This window comes from Synchiropus splendidus, chromosome 1, assembly GCF_027744825.2.
Source record: "Synchiropus splendidus isolate RoL2022-P1 chromosome 1, RoL_Sspl_1.0, whole genome shotgun sequence".
Classification (NCBI taxonomy): domain Eukaryota; kingdom Metazoa; phylum Chordata; class Actinopteri; order Syngnathiformes; family Callionymidae; genus Synchiropus; species Synchiropus splendidus.
In genome coordinates, this window is record NC_071334.1 from 17421285 (window position 1) to 17441774 (window position 20490).

The 20490-nt window shown below is 42.5% G+C and overlaps 2 protein-coding genes across 4 annotated transcripts; both read left to right on the forward strand.

Moving 5' to 3' along the window:
* Nucleotides 1–816: 816 nt before the first annotated feature.
* On the forward strand, nucleotides 817–15330 carry cpeb2 (cytoplasmic polyadenylation element binding protein 2). 3 transcript variants are annotated; one of them, XM_053885634.1, is made up of 11 exons: nucleotides 817–1921; nucleotides 2908–3174; nucleotides 5410–5500; nucleotides 7184–7234; nucleotides 8717–8740; nucleotides 9218–9391; nucleotides 9468–9557; nucleotides 9955–10073; nucleotides 10139–10253; nucleotides 10335–10516; nucleotides 11677–15330. In XM_053885634.1, exons 1-11 carry the CDS (start codon nucleotides 1133–1135, stop codon nucleotides 11902–11904), a joined length of 2130 nt encoding a protein of 709 aa, XP_053741609.1. In that variant the 5' UTR covers nucleotides 817–1132; the 3' UTR covers nucleotides 11905–15330. The 3 variants fall into 3 exon arrangements, with proteins under 3 accessions (XP_053741609.1, XP_053741618.1, XP_053741625.1); XM_053885643.1 differs by lacking the exon at nucleotides 8717–8740; XM_053885650.1 differs by lacking the exons at nucleotides 7184–7234; nucleotides 8717–8740.
* A 782-nt stretch (nucleotides 15331–16112) lies between these two features.
* Nucleotides 16113–20210, forward strand: LOC128747440 (complement C1q tumor necrosis factor-related protein 7). The gene is made up of 3 exons (XM_053845333.1): nucleotides 16113–16258; nucleotides 17693–17929; nucleotides 19358–20210. The coding sequence occupies exons 1-3, from the start codon at nucleotides 16237–16239 to the stop codon at nucleotides 19984–19986; spliced, it is 888 nt and encodes a 295-aa protein (XP_053701308.1). The 5' UTR covers nucleotides 16113–16236; the 3' UTR covers nucleotides 19987–20210.
* Nucleotides 20211–20490: the final 280 nt, after the last annotated feature.

Below are 20490 nucleotides of genomic sequence, written 5' to 3' on the forward strand. Positions count from 1 at the left end.
GCAGAAATGGATGGATGAACAATTGCATTTTTTTGTGAAAAAGGAAGACAGGTGAAGGTTTCATTGCCCTATCAAAGACCCTCTTGAGCAGACCTCACCATTACGAATACACAATGATGAGTTTCATTCAAATAGTGTTGACCAATATTTCTCATCATATCCTGAGAGGAGAGTTCTGTCACAGAGACCTTTGAAACATTTCACAGGCGAATGTGAAGTAGCTTGGACGGGGATAAGCTCCTTTAGAATCAGACAGCATCCTGACCACCTCTGATATGACATATTCCTGTCTGAGGATATTGCTTGTGAGTGGAGCATGATATCAGCAGGTAGCTTGAGGCAGTTTCCTCAGTTGTGAGTACAGTATGTTTCTGTCCTGGTGGAGAGAGAGCTAGAGGCAGGATGACCTTTGTAAGAGCGACGGGAGGTTTTCCCTGACAGGAAACTTGGGACTCGGGATGCCTCGAAGAAAGTGGATTACAAAAGTAGGTGCCATCTGTGTACAGTACACAATGTACTAGCAATGTTTTCAGTATTTAAAGAGTGAGGAAATATCAAGATACATTGTCCGTAATGCAGTCTGTTATTATGGATTTTTAAAAATGTTAAAAATAAATAAATAAAAAATAAAATATATGCCTGGTCGTCTCCGGCTGGAGAACCTTGAGCGTCTTTGGGTGAAACTCATGCCCAGCTACTTCCTGACTCTGCTGTGGGTGTAGACCTGCTGCACTTAATGAATAATGAAGAGCATGACGTCAACAATGCGGTCCTCTTCTCGAGGCGGGCGCAGCGAGGCGTGATGCGGTGGTGACGTAGATCCGTCAGGAGGTTTAATCCTCCGCAGCCGCAGCAGCAGCAGCCGGTAACCAGAGGAGGGGGTAGCACGGTCGGACAGGAATGGACCGTTCGGGCGAGGCTGTTCCACAACCAGGCCGAAATAGCTCGGTGTTTTAGAAAGACGCTCGAATCGCCGAGCCAGACAGAGATTACGAACCGGACGGGTCGAGTCTCTGCACAGGCCGGGCCCCCTCCTCACCGCCACAGACCCGGTTGATACACTTCCATTTTCTGTTCCCGGTTCCGACCTTCAGCCTCGGTGTCGCCGTCAGCTGCTGCGCATCAGCGAAACATGCAGGATGAGCTTGTGGGGGTGACAACCACGACGACCCCCCCACCAACCGAGGAACCGGAGAGCAGCACTGCCCCACAGCCGAAACCAACCGCTTTCACACCGGATTATACTCATCCGAACCCGACACAGGGTCGTTTCACCGCGACGCAGTCTATCTGTGACCTTCATCTGAGACTTCAGCCGGAGTCCCCCCCGACCCAGGAAGCCCTCGGTCACCTGCCGCAGAGGAGGGCCTTCGCTCCCGCTGACCCCCGGTGCCCTCCAGAAGCCGATGCTGCGCCGCCTTCACCCACTTCCGTAAACCCGAACACGGCCCAAATGGACTCTCCTGTCGCCCAGCATTTGAGCAATGGCAGCAGCGGCACCGGCAGTGTGTTGTCCGGTGGACTCGGCGCCGCCTTTCCTAACCTCCCCACCCAGGAGATCCAGAGCGCCAGCGGGGGGTCGTCCTCACCGTCGCTCCCCGGCTTCCCCCCCACACCCTGGTCCGTCCAAACCAGCTCATCGCCTCCACCCATCCACTCCATGAACCAGATCCCGAATAACGAGCCAGATAACAGCTTCTACCCGGGTATCCCGTCCTCCATCAACCCGGCCTTCTTCCAGAGTTTCTCACCGGTCGCGGCTAATCCCTGCGCCGGGATTAATGTGCAGGGCTTCAGCGGTCCATTCTCGCCTCAGATAAATGTCCCCCAGCAAGGCCAGAACCGCAGATCGCCCGTCAGCCCTCAGATGCATCCCCAGCAGCAGGGAGCCTTCCTGCAGCAGAGGAACAACTACAACCAGGTGAGCCCCTCTAATGTCTGCTGTAACGTCTGTAATAATTCATCTGCCACGCCGATTCTGATCATAAGAGATCTCATGGTTCCACATAAAGAGCGTTTGTGCACAATGACAATATGACATTGTGTGTTTTTACAGTTACTGGCTCACCGGTGTGTTTTAGATTATGCAGCAGTCCTTCAGGCTTCTCATGTGATCTGCAGAAGCTGTGACCCAATGACCTTTCGCCATATGCTTTCACTACCATTCCATGGCCGGTTCTCATTCATATAGCCCACCGAGAATAGACGAACAGCCCCCATCACACCACCATGTCCTATATTCAAGGCCTGGATCGGATCAATATGAGAGAGTTAATGCCTCATTTTCCCATAGGTCAGCTGGATGAGCGTTTGCCTCTCCATATGCAGCTCACGAGTCCCTGGACCCGCAGGGTATTAGAGAGTTCTCGAATTAAACAATGAAAACCCTTCAAGAGCAATGAAATTCTATACTTAAATATACTGTAAGAACTCTCTGCATTTTAAGTGGATTTGAAACTGTAAGACTGAGTGTTTTTGCTATTATCATAGGCAATTTGACATTTTGAGAGCATATTCCCTGGATGCTATTTTTTTTTTTTCTTTCCAAACAGTGCATCCATCAGTATAATAGCAATAATGTGTATGGGTCAATTAAATAACTAAGCAACGCCTATGGTTCTGCAACTTAAAAAACGCCACACACTAGATAGATAGTCATCCTGTAACGTTAAAACTGAGGATGTCATTCAAGACACAAAGAGAAAACTGTCCAGGTGGATAAATGGTGTGTAACTTACACTGCTAGTGTTGCCGTCCACATCGTGCTTAGTATTAGAGTGAAAGCTTTAAATCTTCTTATCTACCCACCCCCTTGCAGGAGCAGATCCAGCTAGCATGCTGGTGAGGGGAGCGTGTACGTTTCAAAATGGGAAAATACAGATGTGACAAGTCGTGCTCTCTTCACAGACCATGGCAAAGCCGTCTCCTTGGGGCAGTCATCAGGGGAATGGATGGGGATCTGCAGGGATGTCCTGGGGCCGGGACCGTCGAGGAGGGGGCATGGGCGCACCTGGATCAGTGAGTCACGCCTCACCCTTGAAGAAGCCCTTCTCAAGCAACGTCATCGCGCCCCCAAAGTTCCCACGCTCCGCCGGCTCACTGGGCCCTAAGTCCTGGATGGAGGAGAACATGTTTCGCACAGACAGCAACAGCAACACCCTGTTGCCTCTTCAGGTGTGTGTTTGGTATTGTGTTGTGCTAAAGGATTGTTTTAGTTTTCAGTATAGCTGTAATTTTGACCAGTCGTCTACCAACTTAATAGGTGGATGAAGAAAATTATACAGGCCTTGTTTGTGTGTGAAGCAGTTTCACAAACTAGAGGAGAGGGATATTGCTTCTTAGCATTTGCTTGACGTGGGAGGGGTCTTCTAATGCTGTAACTAAAGGTGTAACAAAGTGGGGGTTGCATCAGACTTATTTCCAGGAACTCGCATGTTGGAGGTGCGATAATTATCAGGTAAGAAGACTTCTGAAGTGCCTTATTTGCATGTGTTAGAGAACCTACATCAAGTGTCTTCTTACTCAACAGTAAAATATGGTAGTACAACCGTTTTGGTCCCACCAACACCCAGATATGTGGATTAAACTGAATAGTATTCCCTGGGGTTGTAAATGAATATTTTGTTTGCGTCGAGTGCTTTTTACTTCAGGCATGCCCGAACATGCATTATACGGACACTGAGTTGAACAGAAAGCAAAGACACTTGACATAATTCAAACCACTATTCTATGCCCAGTTCTCATGGAGAAACCCAGTTATTGTAAATAAAAATGAAGGACTTGTATTTTCTTTTACTGGAAAACCAAACCACATGAGTCTTGTAAAGCTGAAAGCAATGTGAAGAATGAAGCAAAGGGAAACTACTGACAGTACCAGTAAACCCTCCTCTTTTCACTGCGCGTCCTCAGCAGCATAGTGACCCCAATATTAGGGTTGCTACAAGCTAAAATTATTAACGATACCAGCGCCAAGAACCGCTTCCTATTCCAGGAAACAGGCCAGACTATGGATTGCTCATTTCCATAAACACTGTCCAACCATGAATTTTTTAGATTCCGGCTATTTTCCTTCCTTCCTTTCTGTTTAATGTTTAGCAGCCATGGAAACGTCCGAGCTGAGGAAGATTGCACTGGTACTGTTTTGTACTTGAAAGATCAGTATTCTGAAGTTGAAGCTCATGCAGTGTTTGTACTATCAAGACACGGTGTGGTCCTTGTAAAATATAAAAAACAAGTAGTAACAAATCCTCTGCAAGCACAACTAAGATGCAAAACCTTGGGAATAACGGTTGATTTAGTGCTTAACATCATACTCCATATCATTACCAATATAGTGTTGTTTTAATAATCAAATGTAGCTTAACTTTGGTGACTTAAATAGTCATGCTGGTCATCACTAGTTCTGAACTTGCACATTATACTAGTGTTTGTCTTATTCCCAAGTTCAAACTTAGATATCTTCTAAATCAGTGGGGGGCAGTTAAATTCCTTCAGGGACCACAGTAAACGAATGTGTGGCCGTCAAGCCAAAAGAAAGAAGGACAGAAGTAGATGAGTCCTAACTGCAACTTATATGTAGTTACTTCAGTAAGCTAAAATATGTTATTTGATTTGATATTTATAGTATATATTATTTTAACCTCACCAAAACATTCGATAAACAGTCTTGAACATTGGAACATCTTTTTTACTGGTGAATAACTTACAAAGCTGTCGGAAAGACCTGTATATCTGATATAAATCATTTTATTTCAAGTTTTTTTCTATCTTAAATTGATTATTGTAAGGGTTAAAATACTCTTAAAATAAGAATTACTCATTAAAACAGCTGAAAAAGAAAACATTGAATAGAAGTAGTAGAAAAGTAACAAATGATTAAAAAAAAACATCCAATATCTTCCTTAGTTTTGCTTATGATGGCCACATTAATACAGCCCTATGCACTTTTCCCATGACTGTTCTGAATGAACCTTTTTTTGTCAGATACAACATCCAATAACACTAATAACTCTTGGCCAGATATGATTGCATGGCACACCCAGCATGGAGTTTAAGAACCTACACCAGCATCCTATTGGCAGCTGCTGCTTAGGAAAAAAGACATTTTCTGCTGTATTGAAATATGTTAAACCTCTCAACAAATCAGAGTTTGGACCACATCCATACTTGAAAATGCATTATATTGAAAAGCTTGCCGCCATAAACTAAAGTGAATAAATAGGGAAAGAATGTTAATCCAACCTCTAGCTAGTTCCAAATCTGCTCCCTGCTAAGCCTACCTACGCTTCAGAGGCTTTATTGTTGGTGGGCCAAATCACAAAATTCTGTTACAAACATGTGTGCTTAGCCATGACATTAGTTGGTCAGGTCACCTCTGACTGTAGCTGACATGTTACCTGTGTTCCTCAGGACCGCACCAGGATGTATGACACGCTGAGCATGCACTCCCTGGAGAGCTCCCTCATCGACATCATGCGAGCTGAACAGGATCCCATGAAAGGTTAGCAACATGCATGTCTGTGCTGTAGGTGTGTCTTCACACAAAGTGCTCGGAGAGTCCAGGTTTTTCTCTCACGCTAAATACATCCGACCTCTGATCCACTCTGCACTTAACCCATACAGATGGATGGAGGTTCATTTGTTGGTGCGCTTTTGATACCCACAAAATCATTTCTGAGGGATTTGGTGTGTGTGATCAGGATTCTAGACAGTGCCGGGTTTCCTCTGCCTTATTTCGTTTCAAGTTGGCAGCGTTAAGTAGAAGGTGTAGTGTGTCGCTGTCGGGCCACTGGGGTTCAGGCTGCATGTCCAAGTAACCGTGTCATATAACTGCACAATTCCTAGCCTTAGAAGTCTGCGACACTTTCACTCCAACACAAGTGACCCAGACTGAAAAACACACCCAGCACGTAGTTTCCGTTCGCATCGTACTGACTCGGCCTTTACAGGCGAGGAGCTTGCTTTTCCTGTAGCAGCAGGTGGAAAGGACATGGAGCAGTGAGCGCAGCAGAGAAGGGGGATCTCAACTAATTTTAGACTTGGTCACCCTTTTACAAACTGTGCTCGACAGCCAGGAGAGCAGAGGAGGGTGCTGACATTTATGGCGACTGGCTCGGCTGGAATAACTTGCTGCTCACTAATGGCTTGCGGCTCCACAGTACATAAACAAACAGCCTGCACAAGTGTGCGCATTAGTGGAATCATTGAAATATATTTTGAGGAATAATGTTAAGGATACACCTTTTTCCTATTATTCTTTTTTAGTTAATTCATTTTCAATTAATGCTGTATGACTTAAGTGTGGTAAATACCAATGTATTCTAATCTCTATTTCAATCAATGTAAAGTATGAAGACGTGATGCCTGAGTAGATAAGTCTCGTGTTTTCTTGTTATTCAGAATTCAAATCTGTTCATTATTTCTGTCGCTGGAAAACTGCTGGTGTTGATTCATTCAACGTATTTTCTTGGGGTGGTAAAAAATCAAATTAATTCATTTATTAATAGTTAATCGCATTCCAATATTTGACAGAAGAACGGTTACATTTAAGTTGAATCGATACACAAACAGCGGGGTGGAAGTGCTCCAGTAACTCTGCTGTATAGAGCTGTTTTTTGTTTCTGTCCCATTTAGTCTCTTTCATCGTGGTTGTTTCGGTCACATTGTAAACGTTGTGCACCTGGAATTGGCGCACTAATAACCACTGACTGAGATCTTGATCTATGAATTACTTTTGTAATGAATCCACCAAAATGAATCCCTTTAATTCCCAGCCGATTATATTACCAAAGATGGTGTTGTGATGGAATACCCCTAAAATACCAGTGAGCACTCAAGATTGATTTTAGATCTTTTAACAGTTTCATACTGGTAATTTAATAACTATCTAGGACGTCCCCTTTCCTGTTCTGTGCAGCTGAAAGAGACAGCAGTGTTACTGAACAGGATTTATATTATTCTGCCTGAAACATTTAGACTGCTTACTGTTAGACAGGGATGTAAGGATCTGTGGAAAATTGCATCATTTTTGTTGCGATTTTGCAACAAAGTTAGTTGCAATAAGGCAACACATTCACCGCTGAGCTTGTGTGTGCACTTTGGCTCGCCATGTCCTCGCCATCTGCTCAGCATCTCATCCCTCTTTGTGTGTGAGTTTGACATGTGTGTCTGTTTCTCATGTTAGGCCGCGTAGGATGCCCCAACCCCGGGGCTGACGGCCTTCTCATGCTCAATGGTAATTATGCCTCCACATCATCTCTGTCTGGCTTCTCGGCTCTCATGACAGTCACACTCCACTTATTAGCATCAGATATCTTGGAGTAAGGAATTTGCTGGCTAGTCCGCCTTTATTTTGAAAGGTGTTAAAACATGAAAACCTTGATAATAAATGCTATGAATAAAAAATAAATGTATATGAATTTGTTTTCATGTAGTTGTAAATTTGTTAATGACTCAATGAATAATGCCAAATTCTCAAATAAACTAAATGTTTAGACTTGGTAATCCCACAATTTAAGAAGCATTTAAAATTGCATTTAAAAAGTCCTTTTTTTTCCTGGTCGGTAACTTATTAACTAGATCCCGAGCGTAATGATGACTACCTGATCACCTACACGGTTTCGGTCTGATCTCCATTGTTTGGTGACATTTTCCCTCTGCGTCACGCCACAACTTCAAATACACCTCCAGCTACACTTGCATGCCTTTTTTTCAAATGTAAATTTCCAGCAACACCTTGAATAATTGTCGTCCTCCAGACTTTTTCCCTTCACAGTGGTTACACAGAGACAATTTAATCTTACAATTTGACGTTGTTTCTTTTGCTTCTTTTTAGAGTTATATTCTTGTATACTGAGAGAGTCAGCTGTAGTTCACATCATGGCATCCTGGCATTCTGCACAAAGTTCATTCAGGGTTTTTACGGTGATGTAACACTCATGCAGTTACTACAATAATATGTGGCTCGAAAAATGCAACATCTGGAGGGTAGTTTAAAGTGTTGCATGAACAGATTTTATTTTTATTTATAATGCTACTATACAGTCCTAGTTTCATAGCAAATTACGTACGTATTTTGTGAATGTGCCTAATCTAGAAGTTTGAATGGCCCTTCATGTTTGAAGCAGGATGAAGACTGACCCAACTAAATTTGTCTGTGTGTGTGATTCTAGCAGTTGTCTGGAATGCTAGCGCCTCTTATAGACAGGATTTGTAGAGAGGTTTTCATGTTGTATGTTAAACTTCACATTTGAATTGTTGAATAGTTAATGGCACTAATTGACTGGGAATGTTATAACTATTGTGACATTAGTCACTCTATAATAATTGCTTTACTTAATTTTAATGATGTAATGTACGAATAGCAGAAGTGCAGGCAAGAATTTGTCTCGGGTTTGCGATTTTTTTTTTTTCACACTGTTGCTTGAACTCACTCACAGGACAAACCTGAAAATGAAATGCTCTCACACAACAATAAAATATTTTAGTCCCCTACAGGACTATAAAAACCAATCGTTTTCACCAAACTGCTGACAATATTTTGATCATGCTCCTGCTGAATTGCTGAATTGGAAACCCAAATGTATCATAAAGTATGTGCCAGAAGATCCTCACAGTGCCTTAGAATCTTTTTGGGGTTAGATCCTCCCAGTCGCAGAGAAGTTGAGCAATTGAATCAAATCCACTTGGCTGAAACATGCTTTCTCTCTACATGCAGCCAGGAGCTTTGGGAGACGTCGAGGTAAACTCAGCTTTGTCTGCTTTGTTTGTGGCTCATTCTTTTGTGGCATGTAAAAATGGCAACCAAACTATGGCTTTGGGTCTGGATGAATTAAGTCAACTTGTGATTCTGTTTAAATATTGTTTTTGTTTGCTAGTGCGGACATGCATGACGGCATGGTGACCGTATGTGGGTCTCTGCTTTGTTCTCCTGAGCCACACAGAGTCTGTCTGCGCACTCAGAGGGGAGCACATTTGATCAGCCTCAGAGCAGAATAAAATAAATTATAGATAAAGCGTTTGGGTGTTTTGTGGCCTGCCGTGGACATTTGTTTTCCTCAGAATCTGCTCGATAAATCGGATTTAAAGGCGGCAGGGTGCGTCATGTTGTTCCTCTTTGTGTGTGGCTTCCTTCATCCACTCTGCAGAGCTAGAGCTGCTCTGTGAGTCTTTCTCTAAATGCACTCTCATCACCTCTGCCATTTCTCCTCCTCACCAGGACGCTCCTCTCTCTTTCCTATCGATGACAATCTCCTTGACGATGGACATGGCAACCAAGGAGTTCCAGGAGTTCTTGGCTCTCCCAACTGTTTCCCGCATCAGAACGGGGAGCGCATTGAACGCTTCTCTCGTAAGGTGTTTGTTGGAGGTCTGCCACCTGACATTGACGAAGGTGTGTGTTTTCTCAGGTCTTTTCTTTGTGGTTCCACTCTCTCAACTAATGTTTCATCTGTTCCCTCTCCCTGCAGATGAAATTACCTCAAGCTTCCGCCGCTTTGGTCACCTGGTAGTGGACTGGCCACACAAAGCCGAGAGCAAGTCCTACTTTCCCCCTAAAGGTATAAGACCATAAAACACCCCCCATCATCCATGGTGTTAATAGTTGCCTAACATCGTAATAATCTGCACAACTAATGATACAAATATTAATATTATTTGGCTGGACTGTTGGAGACATGTAAAATCATATAGGTTACACTGGCATTACACTCCTGTGATATGTATGCAGTCGGTTCTAAAGAATGCCAACTTAAAACCAATAATAAACCAAAATATACCGATGAGTAATCAAAACCATATTGGTTTATGGGGAAAAGGGTATTTTTCGACTGTTATAAAGCAGTTCTAGTTTTGTGGATAATCTTATTCTTATCTGTTTCTTGTTCATTCTGGCCATGTTACATTCACAATAAGATTGTGGTGTATTTTTTTGTACATTGTTTCCATGTCTTCTAGGATACGCCTTCCTGCTGTTCCAGGAGGAGACGTCAGTACAGGCTCTCATTGAGGCCTGCATGGAGGAGGACGGGAAGCTCTACCTGTGTGTGTCCAGCCCCACCATTAAGGACAAACCTGTAAGAGTCTTGATCCCCTGTGAAGCGTGACTTCCGTAAGGGAAACTCATGATACCTTGCCGCAGGTGCAAATACGACCTTGGAACCTGAGCGACAGCGACTTCGTCATGGATGGCTCGCAGCCTTTGGATCCCCGCAAGACCATCTTTGTGGGAGGTGTCCCTCGTCCCCTGAGAGCAAGTAAGTTTTATATCCATGACCACAAGATCTTTTTCACACCACTCTTTTATAATTTCCCTTGTTTTATGTGTGTGTGTGTAGTCGAGCTGGCGATGATCATGGACCGCCTCTACGGTGGAGTCTGCTACGCCGGAATTGACACTGATCCAGAACTCAAGTATCCCAAGGGTGCAGGGCGTGTGGCTTTTTCTAACCAACAGAGTTACATCGCTGCCATCAGTGCAAGATTTGTTCAGCTGCAACACGGAGACATCGACAAGCGGGTAATGTCTCTTAGACTGTGTCTTTCACCCGTCCAACAAAAGAATAGTCTGCTGCTCATGTTGTTTCCTGGTCTATCTGGATCATTACTCAATTCACTTTCAGCAAACACTTGAATCAAGAATCACACTTGATCCAGACAAGATCTAAGACGTGCTCGTATTGCTTCAGTCCACCAAACTCAGACACCCAACTATGTTGACGTAGTCATCTTAAAACATAATTTTCACCTTCTATCCACGTTCACATGTACTCTTCTGCCATGTTTCCACCCATGTGCACTGTGCAGACAACAAACAAGCAGGTGATCTAATGACCCTGCACTGCTTCGTTTATTGTTTCAAATGCGTAGTATTTATTTGCAGATTAATGTTTGACTCTCTGTCCACTTCAAGCCACACCCACAGTTCCGCTAGATCTGAAGTAAGAAGGCAACACGTTTCTTTGATGATCACAAAAAGTGTCTCCCCTCCTCATTCGTCCATGCTGTCATTTCAGTCATGGTTGGTTTCTGTTGTTTTCGGTAAGATTCGTTAACAACAATGGCTTTTGTCTTAACTCCACTCAGTTTGTGTTTGTTGAGCTATTGGTACCCTTATTGTCACCATGAAGTGGTATGACCCATGTCGGTTATTTCAGCTGCTTTTTGGTGGTGTATACGCCCATATATGGGGAGCTTCCAACCCAGACTGCTCAGTGCAGACATGCCATTCAAGAGGCAAGAGTCACATTACAATCTTTAGAACTCCCTCTGAAATATTACTAACGTCATCTATGATCAGAATTTTACCAGTCACTGCAATAATGACATTGTAAATCAGCTTCTCCCATGTAGTTAGGGCCTTAGTTCATTTGTCTAAGCTCATATTTTTCTGGTATTTAATTTTCATGTTCTTATTTTCATTGGACAAAGAATAATCCAAGCTCTAATTCAAATACTTAATAAAAGATATCTCTTCACCTTTGAGAGACGCTGCTCTTGGGGGCAGGGATGTGCCACATTTACATATAGAGCTGCCTGACAACTTTTACAAAGCACATTTTGTTGCACAGGTGGTGAGCACTACTCATTCTTACAAACTTTCCACATAAGTTCTTTCTCTTTTTCCACGATTTCTGCATGCTATAATCACTCATTCATTTCTTCCACATCTTTGTGCAGGTGGAGGTGAAGCCCTACGTCCTGGACGATCAGCTCTGCGACGAGTGCCAGGGTGCCCGCTGCGGTGGCAAATTTGCCCCATTTTTCTGCGCTAACGTCACCTGTCTCCAGTATTACTGCGAGTTCTGCTGGGCCAACATCCACTCACGTGCCGGCAGAGAGTTTCACAAACCCCTGGTGAAAGAGGGTGCCGACCGCCCGCGGCAGATCCACTTCCGCTGGAACTAGAGATGACACGGTAACGCCGTGGGGGAGAGGGGAAGGAAAGACAGGCTAACTGGAGGAGGATCATTTCTCTGCCTCTCCTCGTGTCCTAAACGCTGTCAGTATAATTGAGTCTGCGACACTTAACAGTATGTCCGATATAAATCTATAAACCTTTTGTAGCAGCCAAACACCACAAGCCTCAGTTTTTCACCAAACCCCCCTCACATCTCAGGCTCTAACAACTCTTTTTTGGAACCTTCATCTTTTTCTAAGACGAGATTTAAAAACGAAAAAAGAAATGATTTTTATAGTTTTTTTAATTATTATTTTTCTATGTGAAATTTAAAGTAGATATGGGAATGTTGTTTTTTTTCGCATGGGGGCAGCTCGTCTGTCTGTCTGCTGCTAACCACCCACACGGTGCAGAGCGTGCACACCTGTTTCTGGGGAAATTTTGATTCTCTATTGCCGATGCCAGGCCCAGGTTTAAAACCAAAGGTAGCAAAACGATAGGAAGCTGATAATTGACACTTTTTGAATGAGCATTGTCTATCAACTCATTATTCTCCTGGGGTAGAAAACGTTAGTAGGGAAACTTCTGCATTATACCTCAAACATACCGAATCTGGTTTCTGCTTAATGTACTGTTTCTGCTCAACAAGCTATTTTAGGAACTTTGCTGCTATATGTACACACAAGTAGATATGTAGGTATTATAGTTAATGCCGTTTATAAACCAGAATCATGTTAAATACAAATGCAGTATGCACTCAAACACTTCTGGGCCCCAGTGCAGTGGAACAAGACAAGTGCATGTTAAGATAGAGAGTAAATGTAGAGTTAGCTACACAAAAAGCATGCAGGATGGGAGTTAAAAAAAAAGAAAACAAACCACTGAAATCAAAAAATCTGTAGTGAGTAGCATGATGATCTACGACAGATGCCTACAAAGTAAATCGAAGAAGTATTTAAAAAACCTATTTAAACGTGCATGCGTTGATGTTGTTTGATCTGTTTACATAGTTAACCATACAGAAGTGATGAAGTGAAGCCATTATTTTGTGACACTATGGCCTGTTTTGGCAAAAAAAAAAAGTTGGGAAGCAGAGTGCTGTTCAGTGGTTTGTGTTTGTGTCGTCCTCGTGCTGTGACTGTGCTGAGACAGGCTGCTGTTGCCGACCCATATACCCACATCTTTCTGCCAGTTAGTAGGTTAATCTGAGCATCGTCCTGGCAGAACAAACTTGATAAGCTGGGCCAGTTTGTTCTAATGTCGATGCTGCGGCTCCAGATTTGTGGTCCGTTTTCACTGAAAGGTTGAGTCTACGTCCACGTTGCTTCGTTTTCATTTGAATTGAAGTCTCTTGTGATGCTAGCTGCCTGTGTTTCTGTGGAGTCGTCACGCTGTGTCAATATTTGTCAGCAGCTAGCTGGGTGGATCACAAAATAACTGTTCTGATCAGTGCAGAAATCGCTCTTGCAGCATCGCCAAGCATTCATATGACTGGGAATAGTATGATTTTGCTGCAGCCACTTTTCCTTCTCAAGCTTGGTACTAAAACGGCCGCTTTGTTTGCATACACACATAAAAAAAGTTCACTCAATTTCATCCATTCATCAATGAACGGGCTAACATGACACGCTTTTACACTGAAATCCTGGCCATGTGGACGTAGACCAACTTTTCATCCTTTAATCTGAAGGCAACAGTGACTTTCATGACCTAGTATTGTTTATACTGTTATTTTGAAGTACTCTTGAAACTCTTTGGGACAATCGTTCTGTGAGCGGAGGACGGCGACCCGGCCTTCTGTTTGGTACTGTACAAGTGTCTCTGGTGTCGTCGTGGCTTTGTGTTCCATGCCCCACTGTGTGCTCCTTGATATCGATGTTCCGGCGTCAATTGTGTACTGTTACAAAACCTTAACGGAGCTGAGTTTATTTACTTAAAAAGCCAGTTCCTGTTAATGAGTTTGTGTCTACTACTTGCCCCCACTGGCCCTCCAGTATGTTTTTATATTCTATATTATGCACTACTTTTCTATTCCCCTTGTTTTTCTTATTAACCCCAAAGTGATTACAGTGCAAATGTGGATTCTTTAAAAAAAAAAAACCCACGTATTTATAATTCTATAAGTGATATATTAAATTTTATTTTTTCATGATTGATTATTTAATATATAGGTAGTGGTCTTAATTTATCTGTGTTCTTGTGTGTGTATAGCTGGAATCCAATATTTTCTAATATATTCTAATGTAGTTTTGAACAGACAGGGAGTCAGATGGAGATTTAACCAAGGACAGTCCCGTCGTCCTCGTGGCTTTAGTCGTCATGCGAACGTGTGTGAATATCGTCACCTGTAACACTTGACTCGTGCTGTTTTTGTGAGCTTCTATTTTCTATGTTGAACACTGTTACAATGTTCCGTATGTGACTTTGTTTTTTTTGTAAAAAATCATATTTATTTCACTATTTTTGTAGACAAAAAAAACTATTTGCTTTTGATTGTATTTTTCTATTTATATAGAATTATTATACAGTTTTATTTCCCCCTTCCCTCACAATGCCTAATATGTCCAGAAGTTTTGTTCAAAGACAGCAAATCACGTCATGCGTAAACACGTCAAGTTTTGATGTATTGATTCTTATTTTCATACACTCTTCACGCTTCAAATGAAGGAAACATGAAGGTTATATTATATTCTTGGAAGACACTTGAGATTCTCCCCTGTCGCGTCGAGGCTCCGGTTTGTCCGTGCAGATGCGCTGAAACTTGAATATAACACATTTTGAAAGGCTGACTAACCTCGAATCTGTGTTGTGATGTGCAATACTGTTTCTAATGTTTGTATAAAAGTAAGAATTACAGTGTAAACCTTTTTACTGCAGATTTATTTTTTTCATTGCATATTTTGCAGATTTCTGATCCACAGTGTCATTTTTTACTACTATCAGATAATGAACCCCTTTTTTTCATTGCAACTATTTTTAAATCCAGATATCTTTGTACTGATGTAAATGATTGTAGTTATTTTGGATAGTGTTTTGCTAACAAAAGGAAAGACTTTTTTCATGCATATTTCTATTTCATTTCATCCGGTTTAACCCACAGTTTTATTTAATGTATTAGTAGCAAAATTCTCAATATTTTTTCCATACTAAATATCACCTGTTTTTGTATTTGCAAAGATGTTATTTGCGGTCGGTTTATTTTAAAGGCTAATTATTTGTTACCTTGTTTAATTACGAATCAAAACCTGTCTATAAATTAAAAAGAAGTGGTTAATAAGGTATTTGGATTGTAATTATTACTGAGCGGTTCTTTGATATGCAAAATCAATACCATGTCTATTCTAAGTTTTGGTTGAGTTTTGTATTTAAATGGGGTGTTGAACCTGTTTTTTCCTCACTTCCTCAATAAAGATCTATTCTGTTTGGACACTAAAGACTGAGTATTGCTCACTGTTTATTTTAAAGGAGAGTGATTCACAGCTCTGTGGTATGCTGAGTGTTGTCTGGGTCTCCCCAAGGAACTCCGTTTTATCAGTCTAAAACCAGCTGAAGCCATTGCAAGTCAGTCTGATAACCAGCAGAAAGTCCCACATTTGGTTCAGCTGCAGGCGAATGTTTGCTTCATCTTCTCTTCTGACATCAATTTACAGAGAAAATGATGGGGGGAGGGAAGTGGTGAACACCGGACACTTTACAGGCTGAGTTATTCATCCCACCATGGAACCTACTATGTTTTAAGACTCAACAAATTGAACCTATTTGTTGAGTCTTAAAACAAATTAGTTTCACAAAAGTATGCAAAATGGTGACAGTATTTAAGCTTTAATGAAATAAAATGAACCAGTCGCTAATGGCACAAAACCGCAGTTGAGAATGTGGATTTTAGCTACAAATTAAATTGAGGTATTTCATGTAGGTTTGGAAACCATATTGAAATATGAGAAAACAACTGAAATAAAAGAAATGCGGAGACAAACAAAGCCATCTAATAAAATTGAGCGGATGACACCCGGTATTGTTCCAAGATGTGTACAATATATGTGTGTGTGAGAAATAGTACAGGTGACTAGAACAAACAGGTCTCAGCACTACCCGTCGGGTCTGGCGCGACCTGCAGACTCTTCATTGTATTGCAGCGGAGAGGGAGGAGGGTGGACTGGAGTGAGTCCAGGCAGCTGCTGCACAACAAGATTGTCAGCAGAGAAGCCGTTGAGCTCTTTGCAAACACATTTTGGTGAGAAAACGACAGGGAAAGATGGTGATATCAAACAAGGACTTGAATCACTGGCAAACCTGGAATAGATAAGGAGAAACCCATCAACACCCGACCAGCTCTGGTGATGAACATCTTCCAGCTGCGGGGTAAGAATCCTCATCTGTTTGAGTTTGGAGATTAGGAGAGGAGATAAGGACGTTCCCTGTTTGATACTTAACGAAACTAAGGATGGTCGAAATGCCTTACAGAATGACTAATGTGATTTTATGTTCCATTGTTTGTGGTACCGTGTTTGTCGCCTCAAAAACATGCTCAGCTGGTGATCTCATATCATGGGTCTTCAGAATTGAATACAAGTGGTATTTTGAAATAAGATGTTGCATAAACAAATGATACAATTTCTGCACGTTTACTGATAAACTACCTCACCTGCTGAATAAGTAGTATAAATGGTAGCTTTTCATTCACAAAAAGATGTAAGACTGTAGTTTAAGTATGTTGTATACAAACATGTATTTGTATAATGGATATGACACATCAAGTAAGATCCCTTTTTTATTTGTTTTTGAGACAGTATATTGCCAGCTTGTGAGCCATGTACTATTAATAACTTCATACAATTGTTCAAGCTAGTGTTCGTATGAAGTATCGAGTATGAACAAGTTAGATTCCCCTCAAATGCTGGAAAATTCAGACATACTTCCTGTGTATGTTCCTGTCAAAGCTTGTGTAAAAAAAAAAGTCTTGAATGGAGGCTGATGTTGACATCATTGTGACCGGGGCGGGGTTCCTCCCTCAGGGGACCTCACGCTGGCTCGAACACCAAAACTTTCACCTTCAAAAGGGGCTTGTATGTTTCTGACCAAGATAGAATCACTGGTTATCTCATCGCCGTCGGAGCCCAACAACACATATAATTCCATTCCATTTTCCGGCCAAGCGTTCTGCAGAAGAGGCAGACATGGGGAAGGCCCGTCTCTCAAACCTGATGCATCTGTTTCCACTGAGAGGAGGCCAGAGGATAACTCACATTCTCACACCCACACCAGCAGATATGCATGTACAAGAATGCGAATCAATCAAACCTGTGAGTTGTGCAAGATTAAACGAATATAGACGTATTCGATGTTTAGTTTTAAGGACATGGCCAGACATGATATCAGCATAATTGGAGAGTAACCGATCTGCTGCAGCTTCATCACCATCATCATTATACGTGTTTTTCCTTTGGAGCGCGATTCAGTCATTCAAACATTGAGAAACTATGAAATGTTTTCTGTCTGTCTGCCTGCGGTTGCTTCATGCACTAGCTTCCCCTGACAGATATTGTGTTGAGTGTTATGCAACAACTTGGGAATGTTTAGCCCCAAACAAAGAGTGACTTGGAACAGGGTCAAATGCTTGAGGTGTCTCACATGCATTTGAAGATGAGAACATGGAGCCTGGCTGCTTCTTGTTTGGTCTCGTGTGAGTTAGCTTAATACACGTCTGTGTATTTCATTCTGTCAGCCACACTGTCAACATCACAGTAGGAGAGGGCCATATTCAATAACAAGAGTAAACTCTGGTTTCCATTGCAGAATTGAAGATGTGGGTGTTCATGGGCCTGGTCTACCTCTGTCACTGTGTCCTCGGGCAACTCTTCGAGGCCAAGATGAAAGGAGCTCCGCGTCTGGTCTGCAGTGCTCCTGGGTCACCAGGCCTGCCGGGCAAGCCTGGTCCACCTGGTCCTCCGGGAGAGTTTGGTAATGTGGGTATCCCTGGCAGAGATGGCCGAGATGGCAGGAAAGGGGAAAAGGGACAAAAGGGAGCAACAGGTACTTTTGAAAACATTACACATTTTTATTAAAAAAAAAAGACATGGTGAATGAGGTTATTACATCACCCCTTATCTCCATCTTCATTCTTGTGTCAACTAAGCCCGAAAAGAATCAACCCATCACTGTTCACCTGGCAGGCAATGAATGACTCTGCATCTGTTTGCCCTGAGTTCTGCATCCCTGAGTGCCACGCATGCTGAGACTCTGATCAGCCCAGTCTATTCTTCACATGCTTCTAAGACTGCTCATTCTGGATCCCAGCCTGTGCGAATTAACTGTGAACTAGCAGAGATGAGAGCGGATCAGCACCTCCAAGTGTGACCTCATGGTTCCGTGCAGCAAAATGACGATTGATTGCCCATTCCAAGCTGCGAGTGAGTCTGAGGTCCAAAATAAATAGTCTTCTACAAGCACTGTAACTGACGTGGAGGGATCTGGGATCATGAATAAGATAATCACCTTAACCAAAAGCAAGATCCTGGATGAAACCAAATGGGCTGGCAACATATCCAGCCTGAGAGTGAGTGAGAGTAGTAATGTGAGGGTTTGGTGGCAGAAGGGTGACGGTTGGAATCAGGCGCCTCATTCTACCGCTTGGAGAAGTGCTTCGTCATTGTGAGATGAGATTGTCATGGTGGATTGGGCGTCTTCCACCTTGTTGGTCCTTCAGAGGTATTCTTGTTCCATACAAGATGGGAACAATATGAATACGGGAATGTGTGGGAGAATTTAAGCTCTTCAACATGGGTTTGTCAAATTCTTTTCACTTCCACACAAAGTTTCATGTGTGAGGGTGGAGAAATGTTTGAACGTTCCTCAGTCTTTTCCAGCCATACGCACATGATGCTATCAGTTTAGAAGTCTGTCCCAGCCTAAAAAGCTGCACATGACAGTTAAGCTGTATTTCCTTTGTCTGTCGCTGGACAAAGGCTGACAGGCACCAAAACCTGAACACACCGTGGGCTTGTATAAACATGGAGAGAAGCTTTACTGCCTGGGTATTGGTGATCACAGACATGATGACGGATGAACCACCTGAAGGCTGTCATCCAAAACATAGCAGGTCTTTTAGTTCAGGTTCATTCTTCAAACTGGGAGGCAGTTTTTTTGTTTTTTTTTGTTTTTTTTAAATACAAAGTGCATTCATCCATTTGAAGTTGAACTGTAGTCAATGAAATTCAGGAGCATTGTCTTCTGTAATGAGCTGGAAGAAGTGGAAATAAGTTGTATTCTGTGGAAAGTGAGGATATTCGGAGCAAGAGAAGTGTGCTCTTTCATGGATCATGGTCCTGCCACATCTCAACACCTACACATCACAGGGACTTTCAAGTCAAATCCCCCATAGACCTGAATATGAAGACTTAGTCAGAGTTGAGCCCAGCAATCGCATGGATGTGCTTACCTTAAAATGTTTTCTTGTTTCAGGTTTTAAAGGCAGGGTTGGACCCACAGGTAGGATCGGGGAGCGAGGGGAACGAGGCCCCACTGGGAAGCAAGGTCCCACAGGGGAAAACGGAGATGTTGGCCCACCGGGACTTTTTGGGCCTGATGGACAAAAGGGAGAAAAGGGTCAGCGTGGAGAGCGCGGCACTGCTGGGTTCTGTAAATGTGGCAGCCTTTTGCCCAAGTCAGCCTTCTCTGTCAGCATCACCAGTAGCTATCCTGCCGAAAACCTGCCCATCAAGTTTAACAAAATTCTGTTTGACGAAGGGGGACATTACAACCCTCAGACTGGTAAGTTCATCTGTGCGTACCCAGGAATTTACTACTTCTCCTATGACATCACGCTGGCCAACAAACACTTGGCGATAGGTTTGGTGCAGAATGGCCAGTATCGCATTAAAACATTTGACGCCAACACAGGCAACCATGACGTGGCGTCCGGTTCCACCGTCATGTATCTGAACCCGGAAGATGAAGTGTGGATGGAAATCTTCTACCAAGACCAGAACGGTTTATTTGCTGATCCAGGATGGGCCGACAGCCTGTTCTCGGGCTTCCTTCTATATGCTGACACAAACTATTTTGATGCACTGGCAGAGGACTATGCATAGACCTGAAAAACACGCATCCACTCAAAATCAAAACTGCTTGTTGGTGATGTTTTCATACTTTGGCGAATGTTATACTTGAGTACATCTCACAGTAATTGTTTTTTGTACAAAAATCTCGGTCTACTGATGTAAAATATACCATCTGATCAAACTTGAAGGAGTCGCTCATTTTTTATGTGAAAGCTTCCCAACATGGAATAAAGAAGATTATGTTCATAATTTGAAATTCCTTGGTGTGACAGTTCAAGAGAATGAGTTGCTTTTCAATATCGATCGGCAAATGAGTTTCACTTAATAAAAAACACTGTCAAATTAAGAAATGTCAGTTGAAAACATGTATTTTATTTGCCTACTGTCTTGCATCTTTTTTTTTAACCAGAATTAAGCTCAAGAAACATGTTTGTCATGAAGACATGTTAAGCTTTGTACTGGATCTGATGAAATTAAACGTTTTATTCTTTGTTACATGGTGAGTGTGAGTGTGTCTCAGTGGCTGTTGTGTTC

Excerpts from the sequence above, each read along its gene's own strand:
- cpeb2 (XM_053885634.1), top strand. The coding sequence starts at position 1,133 with ATGCAGGATGAGCTTGTGGGGGTGACAACCACGACGACCCCCCCACCA. Across the intron at positions 1,922-2,907 it reads AGAGGAACAACTACAACCAG|ACCATGGCAAAGCCGTCTCC; the intron begins GTGAGCCCCTCT and ends CTCTCTTCACAG. Across the intron at positions 8,741-9,217 it reads GAGCTTTGGGAGACGTCGAG|GACGCTCCTCTCTCTTTCCT; the intron begins GTAAACTCAGCT and ends CCTCCTCACCAG.
- LOC128747440 (XM_053845333.1), top strand. The coding sequence starts at position 16,237 with ATGAACATCTTCCAGCTGCGGG. Across the intron at positions 16,259-17,692 it reads GAACATCTTCCAGCTGCGGG|AATTGAAGATGTGGGTGTTC; the intron begins GTAAGAATCCTC and ends TTTCCATTGCAG. Across the intron at positions 17,930-19,357 it reads GGGACAAAAGGGAGCAACAG|GTTTTAAAGGCAGGGTTGGA; the intron begins GTACTTTTGAAA and ends TTCTTGTTTCAG.